General features: G+C 48.5%; 1 protein-coding gene across 1 annotated transcript in view; it reads right to left on the minus strand.

The window, feature by feature from the left end:
- LOC138503559 (catalase-like) overlaps nt 1-25746 on the minus strand; it is a 515936-nt gene that overhangs the window by 369035 nt on the left and 121155 nt on the right. Inside the window, exon 5 of the mRNA XM_069623379.1 lies at nt 19970-20074. Coding sequence (XP_069479480.1) covers nt 19970-20074 — 105 coding nt within the window. The remainder of the gene's footprint in view (nt 1-19969; nt 20075-25746) is intronic.

Consider the following 25746-nt stretch of genomic DNA (forward strand, 5'->3'; position numbering starts at 1 on the left):
AGGATCCTCTGGCTGTTGAAGGTGAGCTGGTTGATCCCACCAGGCTCAATGGAAGAATACTCCAGACTGGATCTTCTTGGTCGTTGAAGGGTAGATAGCTCAGGACTGCAGCAGGGCTTCACCGGGACTCGGGAATTGCAGCAGCTGTCTTCTTCTCTGCCTCTCTTCGGTTCTTGCAGTTCCAGTGGCGACTCTGACTTCCAGCCCAAGAGTCCTGACTTATGCCAAAATCCCTCATTCACACAGCCTGGCTGTCAATCACCCAGCAGGGGGGTTATCCAGCCCGGACAATCACCTCAGCCAATCAACACAAAGTGCGACTTGGGTCTTCGAGGAGACCCTGTGCAGGGGGTGACTAAAACCCTCCCTCACATTCAGCCCACCTAGATACCCAGACGCGAAAGGAGGGCTTCTGGGCAGAAGCCCGCCAAAGGGCGACAAACAAAGGCGGCAAACCTTGTTTGGCGCAAAAAGTAAAACACAAGAAGGACTTTAACAAAAAGAAATGGCGACTAAACCCGACCGGAGCCAAAACAAAAAGTATTTGGTCAAGCGGGTTTATGTTCGAGGCTAATACAATAGCCTAAAACAGTATCACGTAATATACTATAATCGCGGTAGAAAAGTTAGGGTAGGTACCACTGCCACCAGCCAAGTCTTAATGTTAAGAGAGTGAAACAAAGCTCCAAGAGGCACAGCCAAAAAGGGGTAGGAATTAACCCTTTCCAATACTCCATGTAAGATGGTGTGTACTGGGTTTGTAGTTCTAAAGAGACTACATAAAGTTAATGGCAACTTTACATGTTTCTGGGGGACAGTAGTCAGCCCCAGAGTCAGTGGGAAGTCTAAAAGACAACCCTGTGTCACTGCACTGAAAGTGCTGTGTAACAAAAAGTGGGGCTCATGGAGCGGTGTGGCTCCAGAGCCCAAGATCACACAAAAAGTAGAAATACACATGGCAAAACACATGTAAGAGTGGGAAAAAGGCTCACACTCTTACCAGGTGGAAAAAAATAAACCCCAGAAATCCAGCAAAGCTGCTGAGGGACTAACTAGGTGAGGGAAATTAGCTATAAATGAGAATTCTCCCAAACACCCCTCCTGAGGTTCTCCCCCCACCCCCATATATCCTTGGTCAGGGCCCCCTTCAATTGCAGGAATCGAAAGGGTGACATTTGGCCCGGACCCAGAGCCTCCTCAAGTCCCTTCAGAGATACAAAGGTCCCCCCCCACATAGCTGTCCCGTCCTGCTGAGCCCAGCTACATACCAAAGTTGGAACGCTAATGGCTTCTCAATCCCGTCTCTGAGGGGGGGGGGGGCAGATACAGCTCAAGGGCGCTTGCCACGTCATGAGCCACATATCATCACCTCCCTCCTTCCAAACAGACCACAAGACATCCAACACTCAGTGCAGCAGGACTCTCCTCGGCCTGCAGGTTTTGGGAACCCACAAGCACTCGTCTAACATGACCGGGGCTAGTACCTCATTATCCATTGCCACCAGTTGTTTCCCTGACCCTGGGGTAAAATGAACCACCAGGATTCTCAGCTGGGAAGCTTTGTAGTACGTTGCTAGATCCGGGAATCCCACTCCTCCCTCTTCTTTCAGCCTAGTTAATATCTCAGGAGATCCTATGTTTCTTCCCCGACCAGAGGAACCTCAACATAGTTCACGTCACCTCCATTAAGAATGACCCAGACACTGGTATCGGTAGCATCTGGAACAAGAACTTGGGGAGAACTACCATCTTTATAGAGTTCAGTTGCGCCATCTATGATAACCCCAACCCTGCCCACCTCTCCATGTCTCGCTTCACTGCCGACCAAAGGGTGCGAAAGTTGCTGGTGAAGAGATCCCTCAGGCATCATGTCACCTGACTCCCCAAGTAGCCAAAACATTTCCCTTTGCACCTTAAAAGGAAGCCCTGCCATGAGGGTGTGGTCTAGTGTGCATGGCCTAAGGTGGCTGTGGTGCAGAGCTCCAGCCAGGATCCTCGTTCAAGATCCTTTACGAACGGTGAAACTGCACAAAATCTACAAGTTGCATCGATGGACAGGTGAAACATTGCTCCACATACAGGTTGAAAGAGCGACTTTAAACGGAGCCGAGGAATGTCAGAAACGACCCTTACACTGACACCCCCTGGACAGGCCAAGATGGCGGACGCGAGTACGCACCAAGGAAGTGCGGGGGGAGGGGGGAAGGGGGAAGGGCCGCCTACCGCTGCGGGTGCACAGCAAGCGAGACAAACAGCAGCAGAATCAAACTATATTGGATGCCAATCGGGACACGGGGGCGACCCCCAACCACTACTATCACAAGGATGGTGCGGAGCTCGCAGCAGGTGGCGACCGAGTTCAGACGCTGAGACACGGATTGCACCGAGGAGGACATCTCCCCCTTCCAATGGAAGCAGTGTGGTGATCGCTGGGACAGCCGGATTGAAAACAGTGCCGTCTGCGCTCTGCGAAATGACAGGCACAACGAACACCAGATCGAGGGAGAACGGCAACAGACCACCCCGGCGGACGCAGAGAAGCCCCCAGAAGTCGCAGACTGGCTGCCCCCTGAACACGAAGCACACTACTCTGAAGCGCTGGTCAAGGCGAAGGAGCCCATCAGACCAATCGCAAACCCGAACCCACAGCGGGTGCGTTCCGCAAACAAGGTGAGGGACTTGAGGCAGGGAGCAAGCGAAAAGAGGGGCAGCACCACTACGCATGAGTGAATAATACGTGAACCCAGGGCGCGCCGAAGGGATTAGAGTCCTAGTGCAGATGTTGGCCCATGACCTAAACAGCAAGCCTTGAATGATCATTGCCTAGCAGTGAAACAGCTATACTGGGCGAATAGCTAGCAACTACAAGGTGGGACACTACAACTAAGAAACAAAAACACTGAAGGGGATTGACCCAACTGCAGACAAGAAGGGAGCACCCGTGAACAAACAGCAGCACAAGTGAATAGCGTGAGGAGGACAACGAAGACAGCGCAAAGCGCGCACCTTTTTCCTGCCCAAGACTGAACTGGCTGACAAAGCAATCCCCTCCCTCATCTGATCGATGTAGCCACATAACCCGGTGCACACGCAGGACTAGACAGAGAAACAAGTTTAGGGGGCAAGAGCACAATGAAGGAAGAAGCTAATAGCGGAAGAGTGAATATTGGCGAAAGGTTGACATGTGCCCTGATCACTTGGTGCCTACAAACTGGGCGACTTAAAACAGAGCAGAACAGAATACCTGGCACTGCAGGGACTGCCACTCTCACAATCCACTGGCCATGCCCCCGAAGCCCCATTGGAAACACTGCCGAGACGCACATTGAGGCTGACATAACTGAACAATCGCTGTAAGGCTCACGAACCACCACGCCTTCGAACAAGGATAAAGCAAAATCAACCATCATGGACTCATTTGCGGCAGCCAAAACACGCCCTTCGCAGCAGGAGGGGAAAGCCCCCCCAGCCCCTGGAAACAGGCAAAACAGCAGCATCAGAAACTCGAGATGGCCAAGTGTTGGCCATCGGAGCCCTGAGAACCTTCATCGACACCAAAATTGATAAAGTAAAAACGGACATGCAATTAATGAGATGAGACGCGAGAAACCTCACAGAAAGAGTAACCACCGCTAAAGTAGGACTACTGGAGACAACAGACTACAACGCATCTGAAATCCAAGGTAACAGAACTAGAGAAAAGGGTTGCTATATTGGAAGCAAGGGCGGAGGAGGCAGAGGGGAGATCCAGACGCAGTAACGTTAGGCTGCTTGGGATCCCGGAAGGAACAGAGGGCCTAAACCCGACCAGATTTGTGGAGACACTATTGCAGCAAGAGATAGGCGCAGGCAAGCTATCGCAGGGCTTTGCTGTGGAGAGAGCCCATAGATCCCTCCAAAATAAGCCACCACCAGACTCGTACCCGCACCCGAAGATCGCGAAGATCCTGAATTTCCAAAACAGAGAGATCATACTCCAGAGAGGGTGGAATAATAGAGCGAGGCAACTCCAAAATAACTATATACCCTGACTACACACCAGCTGTACAGAGAGCGAGAAACTCCTACGTCCCGATCAAGGCAAGACTAAGACAGCTGAACAAAAAATATATGCTGTTATACCCCTCCAGATTGAAAATAATACACAAAGGGCGGGCTGTATTTCTGGAGACACCAGAGGCTGCCAACATGTGGCTAGAACATAATAAACTAGCAGACGACAAAGAAAAGGGCACATGAAGCACAACCTCACCACAAAGCAAACCCTGGAAACTGCGACCATTGAGGTCTGTTAGGGAGAATTCTCCGTTAAGGCTAATTTCCAAAACCTAGTGAGTCCGCCAGCAGCTTTGCTGGATTTTTGGGGTTTATCTTTTTCTCCTGCTAAGAGTGAGACTCTTTTTCTCCCACTCTTAGACATGATTTGAGGTGTTCCTTTGACTTTGTATGTGTTTTATGGGCTATGGGGTCCTTTACCCCATAGGGCTTCATATGTTTTTGGTATGTGGGTTACACAGCACCCTCCGTGCAGTAACCCAGGGGTGTCGTAGCGACCACCAAACAAACTCCATACCATGGGACTGACTACTGTCTCCCAGGGCATGCAAAGTCACCATTGGCTTTACTAGTCTCAAATTGTGAGCAGAACCAGTACAAACCATCATATTGTGGACGTACTGGTCGGGGCAATTCAATTGCCCCGGGGTCTGTTGTTCGAGGAGACATTGTCCAGTTCCCCTCGACCGAGTTTTGGCTGGTGGCAGTGGATACTACTTTATATTCGACCGCAAATATATTCCTATGGGATTTTTCCATTGTTCGAGGCTACCACTTTTTAATATAGCCTCGAACATACCGCCGGTTTATTAAATTAATATAAATTCACCGGTTGGTATTTTTTGCCGAAACTCTGTTCCAAAATGGTGTTTGTGTTCGCTTCTGTGACTCCAACCCAAGTCGAGCCCTTTGTTCCACTTTTTGGCGGGCTTCTCCACAGAAGCCTCCAAAAGTGGTGCCACTCTGTCTGGGTACCACAGGGGGTGTGGGAGGGGGTTTAGGCACCCTGGACTTGAGTTGCCTCGGCAACTCAAGTCGCACTCTTGTGTGATTGGCCCAGTGGTGAGCCGCCCGGCTCACTACTTAGCATGTTTGAGTGACAGCTAGGACTGGTGAATGGGGGTTTTCTGCATGAAAGCAGGGTTTTGGGGACTGGGGCTTCAGACGTCGCCACAGGACCAAAGAATCCGAAGAGGGAGAAGATGAGCTGACCTGCAACGACGACACCACCGGTGGAGCCCTGCTGAACCGTCTCACCACTTTTCCCGCCGACAGAGGAGATCTTCATCCCGAAGAGTCTTCTTCCTTTGACTGGTGGGGATAACCAGTTTGCCTGCCTTTTCGCCTTCCCGTATTATCTTGTGGCCGCCTTGCCTTTGCCAAGCACCCCGGCAACCGGGATACCACGTTTTCTCCACTACCTACTAGATTGGTGTTCTACTCTCTCCAAGAGGGAGCCTGGCCTCTGAACGTTTTGCTCACAAGTAGACTTTGACTTTCCTGCCTTGCTGAGTGCTTCTAAAGGATTGTGTTGTGTGCTGTTCCTAATTTCTGCCTTTTCCTCCCTTTTTCTTAAACTTCTTGGCGTGCCATCTTTAGTTAAGCGCTCACCTCTGTCTGGAAATAAGTGTTGTTAACTAAGACTTGTCTAATAAGGAATAAGGGATGTATATATATTAATAGTGACTGTTTTTTAACTTGCTTATAATAATAGTGCTGGAGTGTTTTCTAAGTGTGTCTTTAAATAAATAATTATATACTTGATACCAAGGCTCTGGTCAGTGCTTGCTTGTGCTACTGTATTTTAGTACCTATCTTGTATACTCTATATACTGTCTAACTCTTCTTGAGAGAAGTCTGGCTACTCAGCCACAGCTACCAGGTAAATCTGGGTGGTACAGACTGCTACCAATTGGGTTTACTGCCAACACCTGTAGTCTTAAGCCTTTTGCAGTGGTCCCTAAGGGAACTGCACAGGTTTCTGCCTAACAAGGTCACTTTAAATTGAGCTAAGACACTAAAAGGTAACAACCGTTGAAGCAATATTTTTTCTGGATGGCTGGATACCACACCTGGCCGACCAGCCTGCACACGAAAGCCTACCCCACAGAATGATCAGTGCGGACCTGTTAGCACGCGAACATTCGCGCTGGATGACTCTGAGGCGGTAAGACAATGCGGGGGGCAGTCACGACGCAGTGGGTGGGCGCAACTGTTTGGTTAGTGTTATTTGTTGTTGTTCTTTTATACTGCTCCAATGTCTTCACAATGGAAAATGGAGGGTGACAGGGGTCCAGGCTTATGGACAACGTGGTGGGTGCATGGCGAGGTGGGGGGAGATGGGATCCCTGCCAAGACTGACGGGCGCAGGCAAGGGGGACAGGGAGACGTAACATGGACTCACTGAGAATTGACCATGGCAATGCAACTTAAAATGTTGACGTGGAATGGGGACCTATATGCGCAGAAACATAATTAAATCCTATCTACACAGAAAAAAGGTGGAGATAGCACTACTCCAAGAAACCCATCTCACAGCTGAGGCCATGGTCAAACAAAGATTTCTGGGGGGTCCAGGGGCATGGGGCCACCTCCCCCAAATACGCAAGAGGGGTGTTCACCTGGGTTAACCCAGGGGTGCCATTCAGGTTGCTAGGAACTGAAGCAGACACTGAAGGTAGATACCTGGTATTGTGGGGAGCAATAGAGCAAACTTGGATCTGCATTGTAAACTCCTACTTTCCCAACCACGGCATACCTGTAGACCTGAACATTCTCTACACTGAAATACTTCAACACCGGGCGGGTCTATACATCTGGGGTGGAGACTTTAACTGTGTAAAAGATATCGACCTGGACAGGTCTGAATCACCACGAAACCGAGCTGAGGCAGCTCCACTGGCGCTGAACCTCACGCTAGAACAACTGGACCTGGCAGATGCTTGGAGAGAATGCCACCCTAATGACAGAGCCTACTCGCACTACTCCTCACCACACGGCCTGCCCACGAGAATAGACTATTTCTTTATCAATAAAGCACATCTAGCACAAGTGGACTCGATAGAATACATGGGTAGATCAATTTCCAACCACTCACCCCTACTCATGAAATGGGAGATGACAGGGCCCCGGCCACCCATACCAATATGGCAAATGCCCACGGAGGCACTCACTGACCAGGCCTTCAGCAGGGAACTTGGGGACAAACTTGAGGAATACATTATAAAATCGAGGTAGTGATCCACACATTGGAGCACAATTTGGGAGGCCCTGAAAGTGGTAATACGTGGGGAGGTCATAGCAGGTGCGGGAGGCATTAGGAGACTACTGAAAGAGGAGCTGGAGAAACATGAAGAGGGTATAAAACAGCTGGAATCTGTCAGCCGGGGGACCAGGGAGGAAGAGTCGAAACTGGCGGAAGCCAGAACTGTATGCCAAGAAGCATGGGGGAGACTGTGTTCTGGCAGTTCGTGTTATGTAGTCAAACTTGGACAAAGAAGGGGGTAAGCCCAGTAGACTGCTGGCGTGGCTGTGCAGGAGAGTACATCCTAGACACCCAACGACGACGCTCAAAGGGAAAAAACGGGACATTGCACAACATGCAACAATCTATTAATGACACCTTCACAGCTTTCTACACTAAGCTATATGCCCATGACACCCAGGTGCAATGGACGGACATAGGCGACACGTTAGAGGAAATTGAGCTCCCTACACTGGGTAAATCACAACGAGAGGCCCTAGACGAGGAAATCACAGTGGAAGATATCACTGACTCAATCAGATCCCTGCCCACCTGCAAGACCCCGGGTAGCGATGGACTCCCACCTGAATTCTACAAGGCATATGAGCTGATGCTAACCCCAATACTACATGAGGTGTTCAGGGAGGCATACGAAGTGGGAAAACTACCGAAAAGCAGAGGGGAAACACTGATACACCCGAATAAACAAGCCGATGAATGCCACTCGTACCGCCCTTTGGCCATGTTAAATTATAACGTCAAGATATTGACCACCATATTAGCCAAGAGACTAATCCGAGTAATAGGCAGTCTGATACACGAAGATCAGAGTGGTTTTGTGCCAGGTCAAAATACGACTGCTAACCTATGCAGACTACAGCATATTATGGTGCAAACTCAACATGAAAAAGAACACCTAGCAGTGATGTCGCTAGACGCGGTTAAGGCGTTCGACTCCATATATTGGGAATGGTTGATTGAGGTCTTGCGGGAAATTGGGTATGGGTTTGGCTTTGTGAGATGGATTCAGGTGCTGTATAAAAACCCAGTGGCAAGAGTTAAAACAGAGAGGACAATATCTATGACCTGGGACATCCAAAGGGGCACCAGACAGGGATGCCCGCTGTCACCCATGCTTTACATCCTAGGATTCGAACCCGTTGCAGTATTTATCAGAAAACATTTCTTTGACGCCGGGATACAAATAGGTGGGAAGTATCACATAATATCACTTTACGCAGATGATGTCTTGTTCTATTTAAGGGACCCACAACAATTCTCTGAGAATTCTGGAGGTACTAGATGCTTTTGCGCACTACTCCGGGATATGCTTCAGCAGACAAAAGTCTTGCTTGTTCCCACCAGCAGGTCTGACGGGGATTGAGACTAAGGAATTACCGGAGGTGGGAATACAATGGCAACAAGACATTTAGGTACCTCGGGGTACGAATTTGGCATACACCTGAACTCGCACACAAACACAACACTAGGACTGTGATACAGCGACTACGTAATTCAATGAAGTTCTGGTCCAAGTTACTGCTATCAATGATGGGAAGGGCATCAATCACCAAAATGATCATCCTACCGAGGTTCCTGTACCATTTTTTAAATATTTGCTACTATATCAGACTAACTTTCTTTGGTGTCCAGTCAACTCGTCGAAAAAAAAACTGGTCGACTGCAATTTGGTCGACGCAATTTGGTCGAAAACCAAATGGTCGAATTTTTTTTTTTATTTATATATTTATTTTGCGGGTTTTCGTTTAGTTAAAAAAGGGGTTTTTAGAGAAAAAAAGGGGGCTGGGGGGGGACCCCCCCAAAAAAGAAAAAAAAAAAGGGTTAAAATAAAAAAAAAAAAATTTCGACCATTTGGTTTTCGACCAAATTGGTTCGACCATTTGTCTGGTCGACCAATTTTTTTCGACGAAATGTCTGGCAACCACTTTCTTTCACACCCTTGAGGCAATGATAAGGGACTTTCTCTGGGGAACTACACATCACAAGTTAGCACTAAATACACCAACTCTGCCTAACAAAGAAGGGGGTATACAACTCCCGGATTACAAAAGATTTGGCGGCACAACTCAGCCATATAACCAGATGGCTGTCGGACGATGTAACCGCTGAAACTAGACTCTTGCAAGACTTAATCGCCCCAATGCACTTGAAAGAAATTCTATGGTCCCCAAAGAACCCCATGGCCGAAGACCCGATGCTAGTGTCGCTGGGCAGGCTAATATGGAGGAGGGTTAAATTAGTTCTACACCTGAAGCATCCTCACTCGCCCGAAATTCCACTAATGGCAGGTTCAGGAGTAGTACACTTGGACCTCCACACCATAAGAAACTGGGAAAGGTTGGGCTTGTACACCTGGGGGGACATGTATGTGGAGGGATCATTTAGAGAATTCGAATCCCTGTGAGAAAGAGGGGCTACCAGGAGGACAATTTCTGTGGTACTTGCGGCTAAAACATGTAGCTAGAAAGAACGGGAGTGTGTGGCCAGAAGAACCGGCGGCAAATCCCCTGAGAACAGAAATATATCTTAGGTATCTTAGGGCTAGGTTGTCCTTCGTTGCCCCTCTCATCCCTGTCCCCTTTGCTGACTACCAGTCCAGCTTGGGGTCCAATATCAAATTGAAATCCCTACCAAACATCATGGCCCCCTCTGCCCACCCGTCCATCACCCGATGCAGAAAGCCCACCTGTCCCCCATTGGGTGCATAAAGGGTGGAGAGCATGATCTGCCTTCCCTCGTATGTGCCCTTTATTCCCAAGAATCTTCCCCCGAAGCCCCTCTTGGTCTCGATCTCCATCAGATGGAACGATTTGAAGTATACCCAACTCTTCCTTTTTAGAAGATACATGAGAAGCCCAGAAGTTCCTTCCCATCTCTTTGCCTTTTATCAGTGACTCCACCCCTTGTCGGTAGGGCGTCTCTTGCAGGAAGAGGACCACTCATTTCTGTTTGCAGAACATGTTGCTGGTCAGGGATCTTTTGTTCTGAGATTTCAAACCCTTTACATTCAGCGTACCAACCGTCCCTTCAACTATGTCCCCTCTTCACCCATCGCCCTTTACTCCTCTCGTATCAAACTAGGCTCCAGGCCCTTCCAGTGTGTTGATCCCCTGGCTCGCCCCGCCCGACTCCCTCCCCCCCACATTGAATCGAACCATCCTACCCCATGCTCCCACTTTACTGAGCATGGTAGTTGAACCATCAGGGACTCGTCCCCCACCTTGGATCCCCTGCGTAATGGTCATTTTTACCTCCCCATATCCCAACAACTTTGGCGGGATATCACCTCCCAGCTCCAAACTAAACCCCAAACCAAATCCCCAGACTCCCGGTTCCCCCACCTCACCAACTTTGCGTCCCACCCCTAAGAACATTTTCCCCATTTTGTCAACTCAGATCATAGTCAGGCTACTCATTGAATCACCATTCCGGCAGCCACATAAGAGGCAAACAAGAACTGAACACCCCAAACAACGGGCTCCCTGTCCTGGAAAGGGTGGTATACAAAAGAAGTAACTGCTCAGCAGGAGTTCACAGGCATCTCCTTTAGGTATCAGCATTCCGAGAAGGAGGGGTATTCAACTTTTGATATTTCTGACTTCCTTTCGCCCTCCTCTGTCCACGCATGGATTCTGCGCCCCTGGTTGGGATCCACTCCCTGACCACCCCGCTCGGAGGGCGGGCCTCCTGATTGGCAACCAAGTCCTCTGTGACCCTTTGTATGTCTTCGTCCACCACCAAGTGGTGCCTCTCCCCCTCTCATTCAAATACCAGCGAGAAGGGGTAGCCCCAGCGGTACCTCACCCCCTTCTCCAGCAGCCATCTAGTGAGAGCCCCACATTTCTTCCGCCTCAACATGGCGTGGGCCGAGAAGTCCTGGAAGATGGTCACCCTTTGTTGGCAGCTTCAGCTCGGTATACACCGAGTGCTGGGCTTTGGTGCTAGAATCGCATCGGGCGAAGGCCTAGAGTGCTGTGGGTGAAGTTTGTGTTGTTGACGCGGTGTGGTAAAGTGCGTGCGGATTACTGGGAGAGGTGGTTGTGTGGTTTTGTGTGGGTTTAAGGCTGCAGAAGATTGAGGGTTGGGTTAGTGGGGTCTGTATCCTGATTCAGGTACTTCTGGTCCCGTTACAGTTGTTTGTATAGCTGTGGGTTGGGATGTTGCTGGTTCCTCGTGGGCCGATTCGCTTTGGTGATGTTGCACTGATCCAACTGTATCCTATTGAGTATAGTTTGGATTGGTAGGTGCATCTGAACCTAATCTTCAGGTGTGGGACTGGGTGGATAATAACTATTCTCAGGTTATCTAGTGTGACCCTGGTCGGTTAAGGCTTTGAATGGTTCAGGGTTGGAGTCGTGTTGATGTGTTGTCCTGGTGGATCCGTTTTGGTGAGCCTGTGTATTCAGACGTTCGTATCCTTCTATCCTGACTGGTTCTTTGGTTTCTGTGAGGTAAACATCCTTGGGACTATTGTTTAGTTGTAGTTTTGTGTGGTGGGGCATTGTGCTTCCTGCTTTGTATTGGTGGGCACTGTTTAGCAATTAAACATTCGGTTCCTCACCCATTGCATTGAGGCCCATGGTGCAGTGCTTCCTTTCCCCTCTCTGTATTGTGTCCTTAGGGCTGTTGGGGAAGGTAATAGTTAAGGTCATGGTCCTCTTGATGATTCGTTCTAGTCTTTGTCTTAGTTTGCTATGTTTATTGTCTTTGGTCGTATTGTGGCTGTCTCCCGTTTGGTCCTTTAGTATGTCGTGGGATGTTTACCTTGGCTTTTCCCAAAGATTGATCGGTGTGTATCGCGGTCGCTCTACGTTCATTGATTGTTTCTTTGTTATGTCGGTGCCCCTGTGACCAGTCTTTCTAGTTATGACGTGAAGAGCCAGGTTTTGAGTAATGTCCTGAATAATAGGTGGTTTCTTGTGTTGCGTATGTACTTTGGGAGGTCGTTCCAGGTTTTCGGGACTTGGTGAGAGAAGGACGATCCTCCAAGTTTTCTTTTATTGTAGGGCTTCGGTTCCAGGCAGATGTCCATGCTTGATCTGGGCATTCTTGTTGGTTGATGTAGGCGCAGTTTGTCTTAGGAACTCAGCACCTTCGTTGTGTACTGCTCTGTGCGTAATGCACATTGTTTTTAATTGTATTAATTGTTTTATTGGTAGCCAATGTAGTGTTTTCAGCGCTGGTGCGGTGTGTTCTCTTCGGGGTAGTTTCCGAAGTAGTCAGGCTGCCGCGTTTTGAATGCTTTGTAGTTTTTGGGGGGTTTTTTGAGTCGTTCAGGCATGCCTAGGTATAGGCTATTGACATAGTCTACCTTGGACATGACGAGGATGATGGTGGTGGTTTTGTTGGCGAACGATAGGAACGGTAAGATTCTCTTTGCCGCTCGCAGGAGGAAGAAGCATTTCTTGACGAGAGCGTTTGCTTGTGGCTCTAGCGTGAGACTGTCCATCAGCACCCCCAGGTTTTTTACAATCAGCGAGGGTGCTGGGGTTGTCCCGAGTTCCCTTGGCCAAGGGATGAATTGGTTTTCTCCTATTTTCTGGGACGATCATTTCAGTTTTGCCTGGGTTGATTTTGAGGGAGTTGGAGTTCATCCAGAAGAATACATCGCAGAGGCAATTTTCTAGCGTTGAGTTTCTTTCCGGGTTGCCTTGTATTTTGAAGATTTTTTGTGTATCGTCAGCGTAGTTGTAGCAGGGGAGGCTGTGGCTTTTCATGATTCTGATAAGTAGATGTTGAATAGTAGCGGGGAGAAGGATGATCCTTGTGGTACTCCACAGGTGGAATCTCTCGGGCTGGAGTTGAGGGGTTTCATCCATACGGTTTCCGTTCTGTTTGTTAGGAAAGATTTGATCCATAGTAGGGCAGTGTCTGTTATTCCAAGTCCTTCTAATTTCATTATGAGGGTGTCATGGTCGACTGTGTCAAATGCTGCCGATAAGTCTAGGAGTATGAAGACAGTGCTGTTGTCAGAGTCTGCGTTGAAGTTTATATCGTCTCATATTGAGAGTAGAGCTGATTCCGTTCCTCATTGGTCTGAAGCCAACTTGTGCCTGGTCTAGTAGGCCGTGCTCTTCTATAAACTGTTTTGTATATGTACGTTTCAAACAGCTTGGCTGTATACGGTATGTTGGAGATGGATCTGTAGTTGGAGAGGTCCTCTACATTTCCCGCTGTATCTTTGAGTAGTGGCCTGATGTATGCAGTTTTGAAGGCTTGTGGCAATTTCCGAGTTGCGATGGAATGGTTGAGGATGTTTCTGTTATATTCCATGGGCGTTCCTCGTTTAAGAATCGATTTTTATATGTCTGGTGTGCAGGGGTCTTCGGGGGACCCCGAGTCATTGCTTTCCTTCCCCAGTTTGACGAATGTCTCCACTGATATTTCTGGAAAGCTTTGTAGTTTGTTTAGGTGCTTCTCCCAGGTGTAGATTGGGGTTGTGGTCAGATCAGACGGTCTGCTTTGTATGGTTTGTTGGATGTTGGTGATTTTGTTTTTGAAGTGGTCTGCAAGGTCATTGCAGAGTTTCGCAGACGGAGTTGGTGTGTTACATCCCGGAGGGTTTTTGATTTCGTTTATGATTTTGAAGAGCTCTTTTTGGGTGTTTGGTGCTTCGAAGATTCGGTTGTCGTAGTGTTTCCTCTTCGCTTTTTGTATTTCCTTTTTGTAAGCCTGGTTGTTTTGTAGGAATTTCAATTTGTTCGCTGCATCGTTTTATTTTCTCCAATCAAGTTCTAGTCTTCATTTTTTTTCTTTTCATGGTGCTAAGTAGTGGGAAGAACCATTTTGCCATTGACCTTTTATTAGAAGAAGCAAAGGGTTTTTCTTTGGCGATGTGGTCTATTAGTAGTTATAATCCAGGAATGCAGCAGGGTTACCTTTTTGTCCAGGTCATCATCTTCCATGAGTGTTGGGTGTGGTTTGTTAAGCTTCAGGAAGTCGTTCAGTTTGGAGTTTTTGATGGTTCTCCAATTTCTTTTCATGGTTTTCGTTGTTTGTCCGGTTGACTGACTGTTAGTGTGGTCATTTTGATTACGAAGGGGATGATGAGGTGGTCGCTCCAGGGTATTTGAATTCGGGGTGCCGTGGTGAGGAGTAGTTTGTTCGTGAAGATTGTGTCAAGTGTATGCCCTGCCGAGTGGGTTGCTCCTTTGACTAGTTGTAGGTTCAATGCTGCTAGTTGGCCGGTTAGCGATTTTTGTATGGTCGTGCTTTTTCGTTCAAACCAGATGTTAAAGTCTCCTAGGACTATCAGGTGATTGTGTTTGATGGCTAGGACGGGGATTGCTTCTGTGAAGGAGTCTACAAAGGTTGCATTGTAGGTTGGTAGTCTATATCAGTACGAATTTCAAGTTTGTTTTGGGCGTTACTGCTAGACGTATGATTAGGGATTCGCATTTATCGATGATTAGTGGGTCTTCCAGTTTGATATCCAGGTGTTCCTTGTGAATGATTGCCAGCCCTCCCCCTCATTTGGTTTTTCTGTTTGATTGGATGCATTTGAAGTATTCAGGCAAGCAGTTGAGGGTGATCTTGTAATTGTAGTCTAGCCAAGTTTCTGTTACAAATAAGATGTCGATCTGCTCTGCTCTGCGACAGAGGGATCGTACATCTCGGTGGCATGTTTGGACATTGACCTTGCATTGATGAGGTTGCAGTGGATCTTTTTGGTGTGGTTTTGTTTGTTGGTTGTTCCTTGTTTTGGTTTGTGGTCGTTTGGTTGCGGTGCATCATTGTTGGCATTGATTGGGGGTGGATGTGGATCCGCGAAGGCTGCATCTTCATTGGAGCGGTGTGCTAGAGTGAAAGCTTGGCTGGTCACTGGTGTTGCTTCTCCGTTTGTGCAGGTTAGGTGAAGGTCCGCGAAGGCTGCTTCTTCGTTGAATTGGTCAGTTAGGTTCATGTTTGGGTTGTTGGTTATAAGATCTTAGTCGTCGTTATGTCCGATAGGACGCGGGTGTCCTTCTGTTCTTGTGATGTATGGGGTGATGGGGTCGGACTCTAGCCACATTCTTCTTGGGTGTTCCCGTCTTTTCCCTGGTTGTCCCGGTATGTTCTTTGTGTGTCTTCATGTCTCTGTCGTTGGGGTATCCTGGTTCTGGGGTTGTTGCGAGGTATGGTGTGAGCTATAAAGAATTTTTCCTTTGGAATTTTGTTCTGGTCGTTTTGGTTTTTGGCGTTGTGTTTTCTCTATTTGAGGTTGTTGCTTCGGTGGTAGCCTTGTCTTGTGCCCTTTCTCGGCGTCCCTTTCTGGTCCGGGGGAATTTTGGCGCTCAGTGCGGAGGTGCAAGTTGAGTGGTTGGCTGCTGTGTCTTGTGATAGGAGTGCTGGTATTTCTTCTTGTGTTGGTAGGCTTGGGTGCTTTTGTGCCATCTATTCTTCCGGTGGGTCGGTTTGTGTATGCTCCGAGCCCTGCCCGGTGGGGTTTTGGTGCTGGGCGTACTGTTGTCAGGGGTGTAGGTCAAAGTTTAGTGCGGTCTACGTAGGTCTCTCGGAAAGTGTGAGGGCGGTAGAACTATTCTATCATGGTCTGCTCCTCACTAGGATGTTAAGGTGGTTAAGCTAGGTTTGTGCTTGAGACTAATTCTGACTATGTTCTGGAGTCTCATACAGTACGAGCGACCCCAAGGAATATTGTAGTCCTTATGAGTCCAAAATTTGGGAGCAGAGTCTTTGCTAAATTTGGGAGACCTGTATAGTGGGAGAGAGGCCTATCGATGCAATCTGAATATCATACAATACAGGTTGGGAACAGAGCCCCTGATAAAATTGGGAGACCTGCACAGTGGGAGAGACGCCCCCTAATGCAATCCGAATACCACACAATACAGTCTGGGGACAGAACCCCTGCCAAATTTGGGAGACCTGTATAATGGGAGAAAGGCCTATCAATGCAATCTGAATGTCATACAATACAATTTTGGAATAGAACCCCTGATAATTTTGGGAGACCTGTAGAGTGGGAGAGAGGCAGATCAAATCAATCTGAATATCATACAATACAACTTGGGGGCAGAACCCCTGATAAATTTGGGAGACCTGTAGAGTGGGATAGAGGCCTATCAATGCAAACTGAATATGATACAATACAATTTGGGAACAGAACCCCTGTTAAATTTGGCAGGCCTGTATAGTGGGTGAAAGGCTTGTCAATGCAATCTGAATATTGTATAATTCAATGTGGGAATAGATCCCCTGCTAGATTTGGTCGACCTGTATAGTGGGAGAGAGGCCCATCAATGCGATCAGAATATCATACTATACAGTTTGGGGACAGAACCGCTGATCAGTTCGGGGGACCTGTATAGTAGGGGATAGACCTATCACTGCAATCGGAATGTCATACAATTCAATTTCGGAACAGAAACCCTCCTAGATATGGGAAACCTGTTTATTGGTGGGGGGGAGGGGGGAGGCCTATCAATGCAATCTGAATATCATACAATACAATTTGGGAACAGAAGCCCTGCCAAATTTGGGAGACCTGTGTATTGGGAGAAAGGCTTATCTATGCAATCTGAGATGTCACACGGAGCAAAGCTCCAATCAGGGCTCGGGAGCGGGATGGGGATGGGAGGCAGGTGCTTTTTTGTTGTTGGGGTGCCGGGGGGCCTAGGGGCTGTGGCCAGCCTTATCTGGGTTCGCGGTAGTGGAGTGAGCCGAGTGGCTCACGTAGGACTATGGACCTCAAACACACAGAGCAGAGCTCCAATCAGGGCTCGGGGCGGGATGGGAGGCGGGAGGGCTGTGATCCAGGAAGGGGAGCTGGGAGGGTTGTGGCGAGCTGGGGAGGGAAGCAGGTCTGGCCGTGGGTGTTTTTTGTTGTTGGGGTGCCGGGGGGCCTAGGGGCTGTGGGCAGCCTTACCTGGGTTTGCGGCAGATGAAAAGAAAACATTTCGAAAAGAAGTGGGATATGCTGATCTTTACGGATATGTCCAATTTTATTAAGCCAAGCTGCGCCGGGGCCATTGGGGGACCTCCAGTCACCATTGTGGTGTCCTCATTATGGAACTGAAATTTTGCCGGGGTTTCTCTCCAGGTCATGGGGGTTTCCGGTCTCCTTTCACCTGCAGCCTCTAGAGATCCAGACTCCTGTTCCTCCGGTCTTCAGGCACCTCTCTCTCAACCCCTGGTCCACTCTGAATAAGGACCATCCCTGGACACTTTCCTCTGCCCCAGGGCAGGAACCCCAAACTGCTCACATTAGGGCATGGGCAGCGTTATTCCCAAAAATAAGCCGTAGCGCTCAGACACTGTGTGGGTTCTCCAATCTCAAAGGGTTTTCTTTTTCATGCACATGCCTGCTACTCTCGCATTACCAGATAACTTTTGTACTGCTCCAGGTGTGCCACCAGGGGAACGCTGCCCCCAACGGCGAGGGACCAAAGAGGAAAGCCCTGCCCTCCTCCTTTCCTTATAGCAAGGCCTCCTTCTTTGCGTTTTCCCCTTGGACTGTGGGGTGACCAGACGTGGGAGGGCTCGCTCTTCAGCCTGCAAAGGCCATGGTCTTCCTTCTAGACACTGATGTCTGCAGCCGGTGTCTATTGCATTTATTTTTTCAGATGCCTGCCTGTCCTCAAAGTGGTGGAGGGCAGCAGGGGGGATCCCCTTCCCGGGCACCAATCTCCCACATGCAGCAGTTCCTTATGTTGCTGTCCCCCCAGTAGTGCACTTCCTCCTGCAAACACGGAGTAGGGAGAACAGGCAGGCGGTAGTGGTTCCCAGTCCCCCCCCCCCCAGCGCTCCGCGTCATGCAGCAGTGGCTCTGTATCCTGCTGCTGGGGCCGCGCCAACCCAAGTCCTCCACACGGCCGCTCTCCCGCCGAGGGGGCGGGGGGTCAGCCGGAGGGGGGGTAGTGGGCTTGAACCTGCCGGCACCCTCTGGCCAGCTGGGCTCCCCTGCTGCTTCTCACCAGCTTCGCTTTGTTCGGGCCGTTCATGGCCCGCCGCCTCTTCGGCAGCCCGCTCCCAACGAGGCGCGCTCCCGCGTCGGCCTCGTCAGTGGGCTGCTATTCTGTTGGGGTGGGAGAGGTGGGGGGGGGTGAGTCTCAACTATCCCCTCCAGACTCCAGGGCACCACGGCGGGGTCCGCTGCTCCCCAAGCCACACACCAGTGACCCTCACACCAACGAAGGTGTCCTGCTGCACCTGCCGTCTCTGCCCGGCTCGTCACGCCTTCATAAGCCGAACGGGACGCAGGTAACCACACCACTGGTCTTGGCCCGCAAGGGGCCGCCGATGGACATCGGAGTGCAGATCGTCAAGACACTGGCTCCTGGGCGGCTCCTTCGCTCCCTCTTGGGGGCTGCACCATCTGTCGTTCGGGACTCTACTTTTCAGAACTGATCAGGACCGCTAGTCGCCATACCGCCTCAATGACTCCAAGGCTGAGGACGAGCATTGCGTTCAGGCAGCCATCTTGCATGTGACCCCTGGTGGCCTCGGGACAGTATTTTTAACATTCTGGCTAGCCTTGGTAATCTTACAATTTTTTTCCATGGAATTTATGAACAAGGAAAGTGCTTAAATTGTTCTTATAATTCTTAAAAAGCCTGTGGCCTCGGTTAAAAATGGTTTCCTACCCTTTAAGGCTTTGGTGCATTATCAGATTTGCATTAATTGCCATATTATGCCATACATGTCCAAAGTAAGGTGGGGGGCATTATTATAGGCTTTAGGGATTGTCTGACTTTCTTGTAGGTGAAAATTGGCCTTTTCCCATTTTCCCTCATCCTTTACCTATATGTGTTAGGGGCTGACCACCAGGTCTATCACCTTCCAATTATACCTGGGTTGGGTTGTCTCTTTAAGACATTACATAATTTGTCACAGTCATATGGGGTCTACCCGCTTTTCACGTTTTGTGGTTACCTTACTTTCCCCACCACCTGTTACTTTATGGATATCTTTTTAATACTCTGCAGTGTACCAAAGTACTGATAAATTAATATACTGAAAATGATATACTTTATTTAAGAAGTGTGATATATTTTCTATAGAGAAGTGTGTGGATGGATTGTACACCTTTGTGTCGACCTAAAACTTCACCTGAGAGCTAAGCTTTGCCACTCTGTACATGTTAACCTTCGCTTAAAAAGAGGAATGGCTTACCTTTCTTGTCAGGTGTAAGCCTTACACTAGGGTTAGTGGTTCTAGAAAAACCACTCAACACTTCCCATAGCTTCACTTTTGGAAAGGCTGTGTATCGCTGGACCATTGTGAGCAAGTGGCATTTTAAGATCCAATGCTAACAAGACTTTCATGTCACACACTTCGAATGATTTGTAGGAATGGTTCGCCTTACCACCAAGTTCATGACATCTTGTTTTACCATTACTTTTTAGCACCACAAACAGAATACTTATTTTCACAATTCCATAGAAAGCACATTAATAACCATAGAAGCAAAATGCAAAACGTGCACTAAAACATTGACTGCTTTGGCTTGCATACGCCTGCTTCTAATAAGATCCCAAACCAGACGAGTAAAGCAAACATTGATGCAAAAGCAGAGTACAAATTGTGTGATGCAACATAGGCACACCGCTATTATTACCATTCCTCATGTCAAACACTGCATGCACTTGTTTAAAAAATAAAAGCACTTTTACATTTTTGTAATGGAGAAAGAATACAAATATACCATACCTGGTGCAGAGACTCGGGTCGAAGGGACCAGAAGTCCCACACCATGTCTGGATCCTTCAGGTGGGTTTGAGGGTTCCTTTTCTGAGAATGTATAAAGGACGGAAACTAGTGTAGAAAAAGAGAACAAATCAGTGCAAAAAGTAATCAGTGTGTTCATAGGTATGCACATATCTATTACCGAAACACAAACCTCCCACTCGCCCCCAAAAGTTAACCTTCAGTGGGCAGGTGAGACCTAACATTGTACTACATTGTACTAGAGGGCACCAGATTACCTTGTCAGATGTTGGCGAGAGAAAGAGCAGGACATTCCTCTGAAAGTTACAGTGATAGTTCTGGCCTTAGAACTCAAACGGTTTGGTGGACAGGCTGGTGGAGCAACCAGTAAATCTTGGAAAATATCCTGATTGACAATTTACTATTTATGAGGCAACCATGTGGCTCAACAGACCAAATTCTACTAGGCCCTGCTGCTCTGTCCAATACAGTCAAATGAGCGAAGTGGTGTTGGTGTACAAAGTCAAAAACGGAGTCAGAATTGGACAACTGGATCGCACTGCAGTGACTCTTGTGTATCTAGGCCATAACCACACTTTCTTTCTCCTTTACTAATATAATCTGTTCCAAAGAAGGAAGAGATGAGAGAACCTTGTAGACCAAACAAAAACAAACAAAATCAATGAAGCCAGGGATCAAGTACAGCCCTGACGACACTCTACTCAAGCCCTTTGTGTGTTGTTTCCATACCATTTCACTGACAGTGGATTAAGGATTTGGCAAATATACATTTATTTTCCTTCACTGGTAATACTTTTCAGATGCACATAGACCTACTATTTTCAACAGGAGTCAATTTGTATATGCGCACACAGCCATGAGACGCCTAGAGAAAGCAGACATATAACAAGAGGACCACTGATCAAACTATGAGGCGAGTTTGTGTTGAAAGTTTTGATCTGGCTGCTTAATAGGCGAGATGCATTTATTTTTCTGTTCCTGTCATAGGTGCAATTATGTTGTGTTGCTGGGGCAACACAAAGTGGAACATTTCAGTTGCTTACTGCACCGCAGCGTGGTGCTGCCTTACACCAACACCTGTAATCCTAAATGTACAAGTCTCTGCTTCCAAGGAGGCACTTACCTGTAAACCAAAGTCCAAAAGGTGACTGCCAACCAATTTCAAACCTAGACTTCAGAAGTCCTTTACCATCGAGGCTAACCCTATACTAAAAAAGAAATGTACTCCAAGTCATGCCAACAGAAGTGTTCATGAACTTAAGCATTTAAAGTCCAGTCCTACAAAAGAATCAAAAACAACTGCTGTTTGATTAGTAGTCCCTCTGGGGAGTACACATGGACCAAACCTTTTCCAGTTCTCCTGTCAGCGCATTTTTTTTATGCCTCTTCACTGCATATTCTCTCAGCATGTCGTCCCACTCCGGCCCACTCCTGCCCGTTGGATTGTAACACAATTGTAGGTCTCGTTACAAGCTCAGATTCTCCCAAATTCATTGCATCCCTCCACAATCTCTGGTTCTCTGTTGAATTAAAAGAGTAGACATTAATGGGCGTTTCCCCCTGCCTCTCATTCAAGCAGATTACACTTGTCCTCCTGCTTGGGGCGGTTCTTTTCAGGCTTCGTCAGGAGGTGTTCATTCTGGAGGACCCCACTCTTGCGTCAATCCTTCAGGAAGGAACAGGTTTCTGGATTCCATGAAGAAGGTTTGCCACTATTATTTATGGCTTGGTCTCAGGTATGCACCCGCTGCAGAGTGCACCACATGCAAACTATATTTTTCCAGGTAGCAGTCGCCCCATGTATCAAGGGAGTGGTGAGTAGCAAGTCTACCTCCTTGCTTTCACCACACTCTGTAGTTAGGGGCTACATGAACTCAGTTATGAGCTGGGGGCGGATTTGATTTCTTCTCTGAGCTTCCCGTTTTGGGTCTTGGTATTAAGACTACTAGATGGCATGTGGCCACAGGGTTGGCTCCAAGGCTTTAAATATGGTCCAGGCTGTTGGTGCCGTCTTGAAACTGCCCGTGATTGATTTGTGGCGCTGCAATGTTCCCCACCAGTCTTCTCCCCATAAGTGGAGAATGGTGAAAAGTATTTTTTAAAGTTGGCTTCATGCAAAGTATTTAAATGCACTGATGGCAAGGACCGTGTAAGGAAACACTACCTAGAAATATACTTTGTTGAGTAAGATGGAGGAGAGAGGGAGCGAAAGGAAAAAAAGAGGGTGGGGGAAGAGAGAAAGGAAAAAAAGAGGGTGGGGGAAGAGAGAAAGGAAAAAAAGAGGGTGGGGGAAGAGAAAGGAAGAGGGTGGGGAAGAGAGAAAGGAAGAGGGTGGGGAAGAGAGAAAGGAAGAGGGTGGGGAAGAGAGAAAGGAAGAGGGTGGGGAAGAGAGAAAGGAAGAAAGAGGGTGGGGGACAAAGGAAGAAAGAGGGTGAAAGAAAGCAAGAGGGGAAGAGAAAGCAAGAGAACATGAAAGAGAAAGATGGAGGGCAAAGGGGTCCCTTCCTGTTGGTGCCCCTCAAAGATCAGTCCTTGGCCCACGATTCTTCACCCTACAATCCTCCCCACTTGAAAAACGGATTTCCTCTTTGGCTTTAACTATTCTTCCCCTTCTCCACCCCTGCAAACTGCATAACCAACTGCCTAACAGCCATCTGCCACTGGATGGGTCTACACTACCTCGTGCTAACCTCTAAGACATAAGCATCGTTCTCCTTGCCTCCAATTCTTTTTTTATACTTTATTTACCTAAGTGCTTGACATGATAACACAGCCTAATCATGGCAGCATTACTCAGCACATCAATTTACACCCACATTACATACAATACCATAGGAGAACAACAAAGTGTGGCTCATTTGGTAATTTTGGCCCAGATTGGGGCAGCGTACTGGCGGTCAGGGGTGAGGTTTACAGACAGTTTGTCAAACTCTCTGTATCAGACACATTCCCTTCTATTTGCATCGTGACCATTACTCCTCACAGTCAGAAGCCCATGTCACAGTGCACAACTGATGGATTGCCGGGTTTCAACCATTTCAGTAGTATACATCAGACCTCCAGCAACATGCAAAGGCTTGCCAGTTTATGAAAACGTTACACTGATTCAAACTTATGAAACAGACATTGCATCGGGGTAGCCTCAACAGTACAATTAAATATCTTAGACATGGCATCACACACTCCACACCAGAAGTCTTAGCTCTGAACAGTCCCTAACATATGGCGGTATCCCGCCCCTTCCGAATTAGATCTTGGGCAGAGAGCGGAATGTGCTGGAGAAAATAGATGCAGCCTAGCCAGGATACAGTGAAATCTGTGTAATAACTTGAATTGTAATAAGCGAAATCTAAAGGTGAGGGATACAGTGCGAGTCTGCAAACACATGGCTTCCCAGATTTCGTCAGTGATATCAACACTCAAGTCTCTTGCCCAAGTATCCTGGAGCTTGGTTAGAGGCATATTCTCACTACTCTGCAACATGTTATATAATCTAGCCACTCTGCCACGGGCTGCAGTTGCTTCCATAATGAAGCTTAACAGTGGTTCATTAGGTGGTAGTGTTGGAAACCCTATCCATGCATTCTTGACTGCACGCCAGAGTCCTCCGTATTGCAAACGGCATGAGCAATTTCTCAGTGAGGGCCCCGATAGCTCCTGAAGTGTAATGAATGTACCCATTGCATATTATTGGGTGAGGTTGCCTGCCTGGCCTAGGTTTAGGAGCAAGGGCACGATGGGCACGTTCAATTGCAAATTGTGGAGATAGTTTAGGGGCATCCAGTAAGGTTAAGAGGGGCTGCTCCACAAAGTCTTCCATGGAACCACCAATGTTATCCTCCGGAGTGCCTACTAACCGCAAATGATTACGCCTTGATCAAGATTCCAAATCGTAATTTTTCTTGCCGATGGTAAGCACTTGATTCAAAAGAGTTCGCGTCTGCCCCATGTGCCATGATCTTCGGCCGCCCCCACCCTGGTTTCCGCTTCACTAATGCGAAGGTCAGTTTTCTCCATACGGGCCTTTAGGGAACTGATCGTGCCAATCATGCCATTCAGCTTAGTATTTATGGGATGTATGGCAGTGAAACCTGCGCGCAGATATTCCATCATGCAATGCAATTCACTAGGTTATCCTTGCTCCGATGCGTCACCCATGGTGCTTCCCGCCCCTTCCACAGGTATAGGTGCACTTTTAGCAAACAGGTTAATGGAGCTTTGCTTCTTCCCTGTGCCTTTCATTAATTGTCTGGTGGAATCAGGCCCAAGTGCAGCGTGCAGCAGGGGTCTCGGGGGAAAAGAGGAAAGCAGTACCACTGTTAAAAGTCAAACACTGCAATATTTAGCTGCATAGTGAAGCAGTCCACCAGATATCAGGATCTTATGCCCCAAGGGTGCAGCGATGCACAGGGGGCCAGGCACAGCCCACGCTCTACCGTGACTGCCTCCCTTCTCACCTCTGAACAGTAACACTAATAAGCGTGGGCCTGCAGCATAATGATTGCACTATTCCAAGGGAGCATGCTGAATTACAAACTATAGCAGCCTCACGTCAATAGTATCTCACCATAGCTATGTTCACTCCTCCACATGTAGCTGGATTATGTCTAGTCAGGATATCGGGGTCAATTTCTCCCCACGCAGCTTCAGGAGGGAGAGCAGAGAGCTCCAGAACCACACTCCATTGTCTTCCCCATGGGCTGGTACCTCCAATAGCACCGGCACCCTTGAATGGGTGCGGACAGCTACAGCGCTGCAGCCGCCAGCTTCCGGCAGAACGTTGATGAAGCTTGTAGCTCGGTATTCCGGAGCAGGCCGTCCGCTCAGCCGGTGCAGCAGCAGCCTCGTAGTCCCTCTAATCTCTCACCGAAACCAGTTTGATTCTTCCCAGAGAAGATGGGCCGCGTGTGCGAGTGGGACAGAGCAGGCTTCTCACCCCTGCGGCCACAGCAGGAGTGGCGGGGAGCCACGTATTCACAAGCCGCCCGTCTGCTCCTCGGGTAGGCGCTCCCGGCAGCTTCGGTACCTAAAATGGTTGGGGGCTGTCGCAGTGCCTTCTTGGTCCTGCAGAGTGGCGGCACAATCACAGCACATCAATGCGGGTCAGGCCAAATGCTTAGGCGGCAAATCAATGGACAAAGAGTCCCAGGAATCAGAACTAGCACACTGCCGAAACACAGGCTCCTTAGCACAATTCGCTTGCACAATTGCTCTGACACAATATAGCTCAGGTATGAACCAATGCGCACCACAAAAAGCAAGTTTTAAGCCATGTGAAAGTCCCAGGTTGTGGAGCTCCTCGTTTAGGCGCCCCCCCAGCCTCCATTTTTAAAAACCGTGGGGTTTTCTTTGGCAGCAACCTGAAACTCTTCTAGTTCACAACATTCCCTGCCACTGCAGCCAGAATCACCCAACTAAACATTAGAAATATCTGTGCACATCACACGCACCGCTCAATTAAAACCCTCCATCACTCCACAAACTGGACTACTGTGCGGGCCTACTTCTTGGCATACTCCTATACTCTTTAGCTCCCCTCAAAAATGTGCTCATCAGAGAGGTCACCAGGGGGCGCACGGGCAATAGCAGCCTGAGTGCACTGCTCTTACCAGCTGGGTCGTTAAAGGGCTGAGCCTCCCCTTACAGACCACCCACCAGAGATTGGAAACCGCGTGACCCATGAGCGAAGCACCCCAGGCACCCCCTGGGAACAATTCCAAGGCCAGGGGACCACCAGGACCCGAGGAACGAGCCCTTGT

The sequence above is a fragment of the Ambystoma mexicanum genome, chromosome 11 (genome assembly GCF_040938575.1).
Source record: "Ambystoma mexicanum isolate Mex_15411 chromosome 11, UKY_AmexF1_1, whole genome shotgun sequence".
Classification (NCBI taxonomy): Eukaryota; Metazoa; Chordata; class Amphibia; order Caudata; family Ambystomatidae; genus Ambystoma; species Ambystoma mexicanum.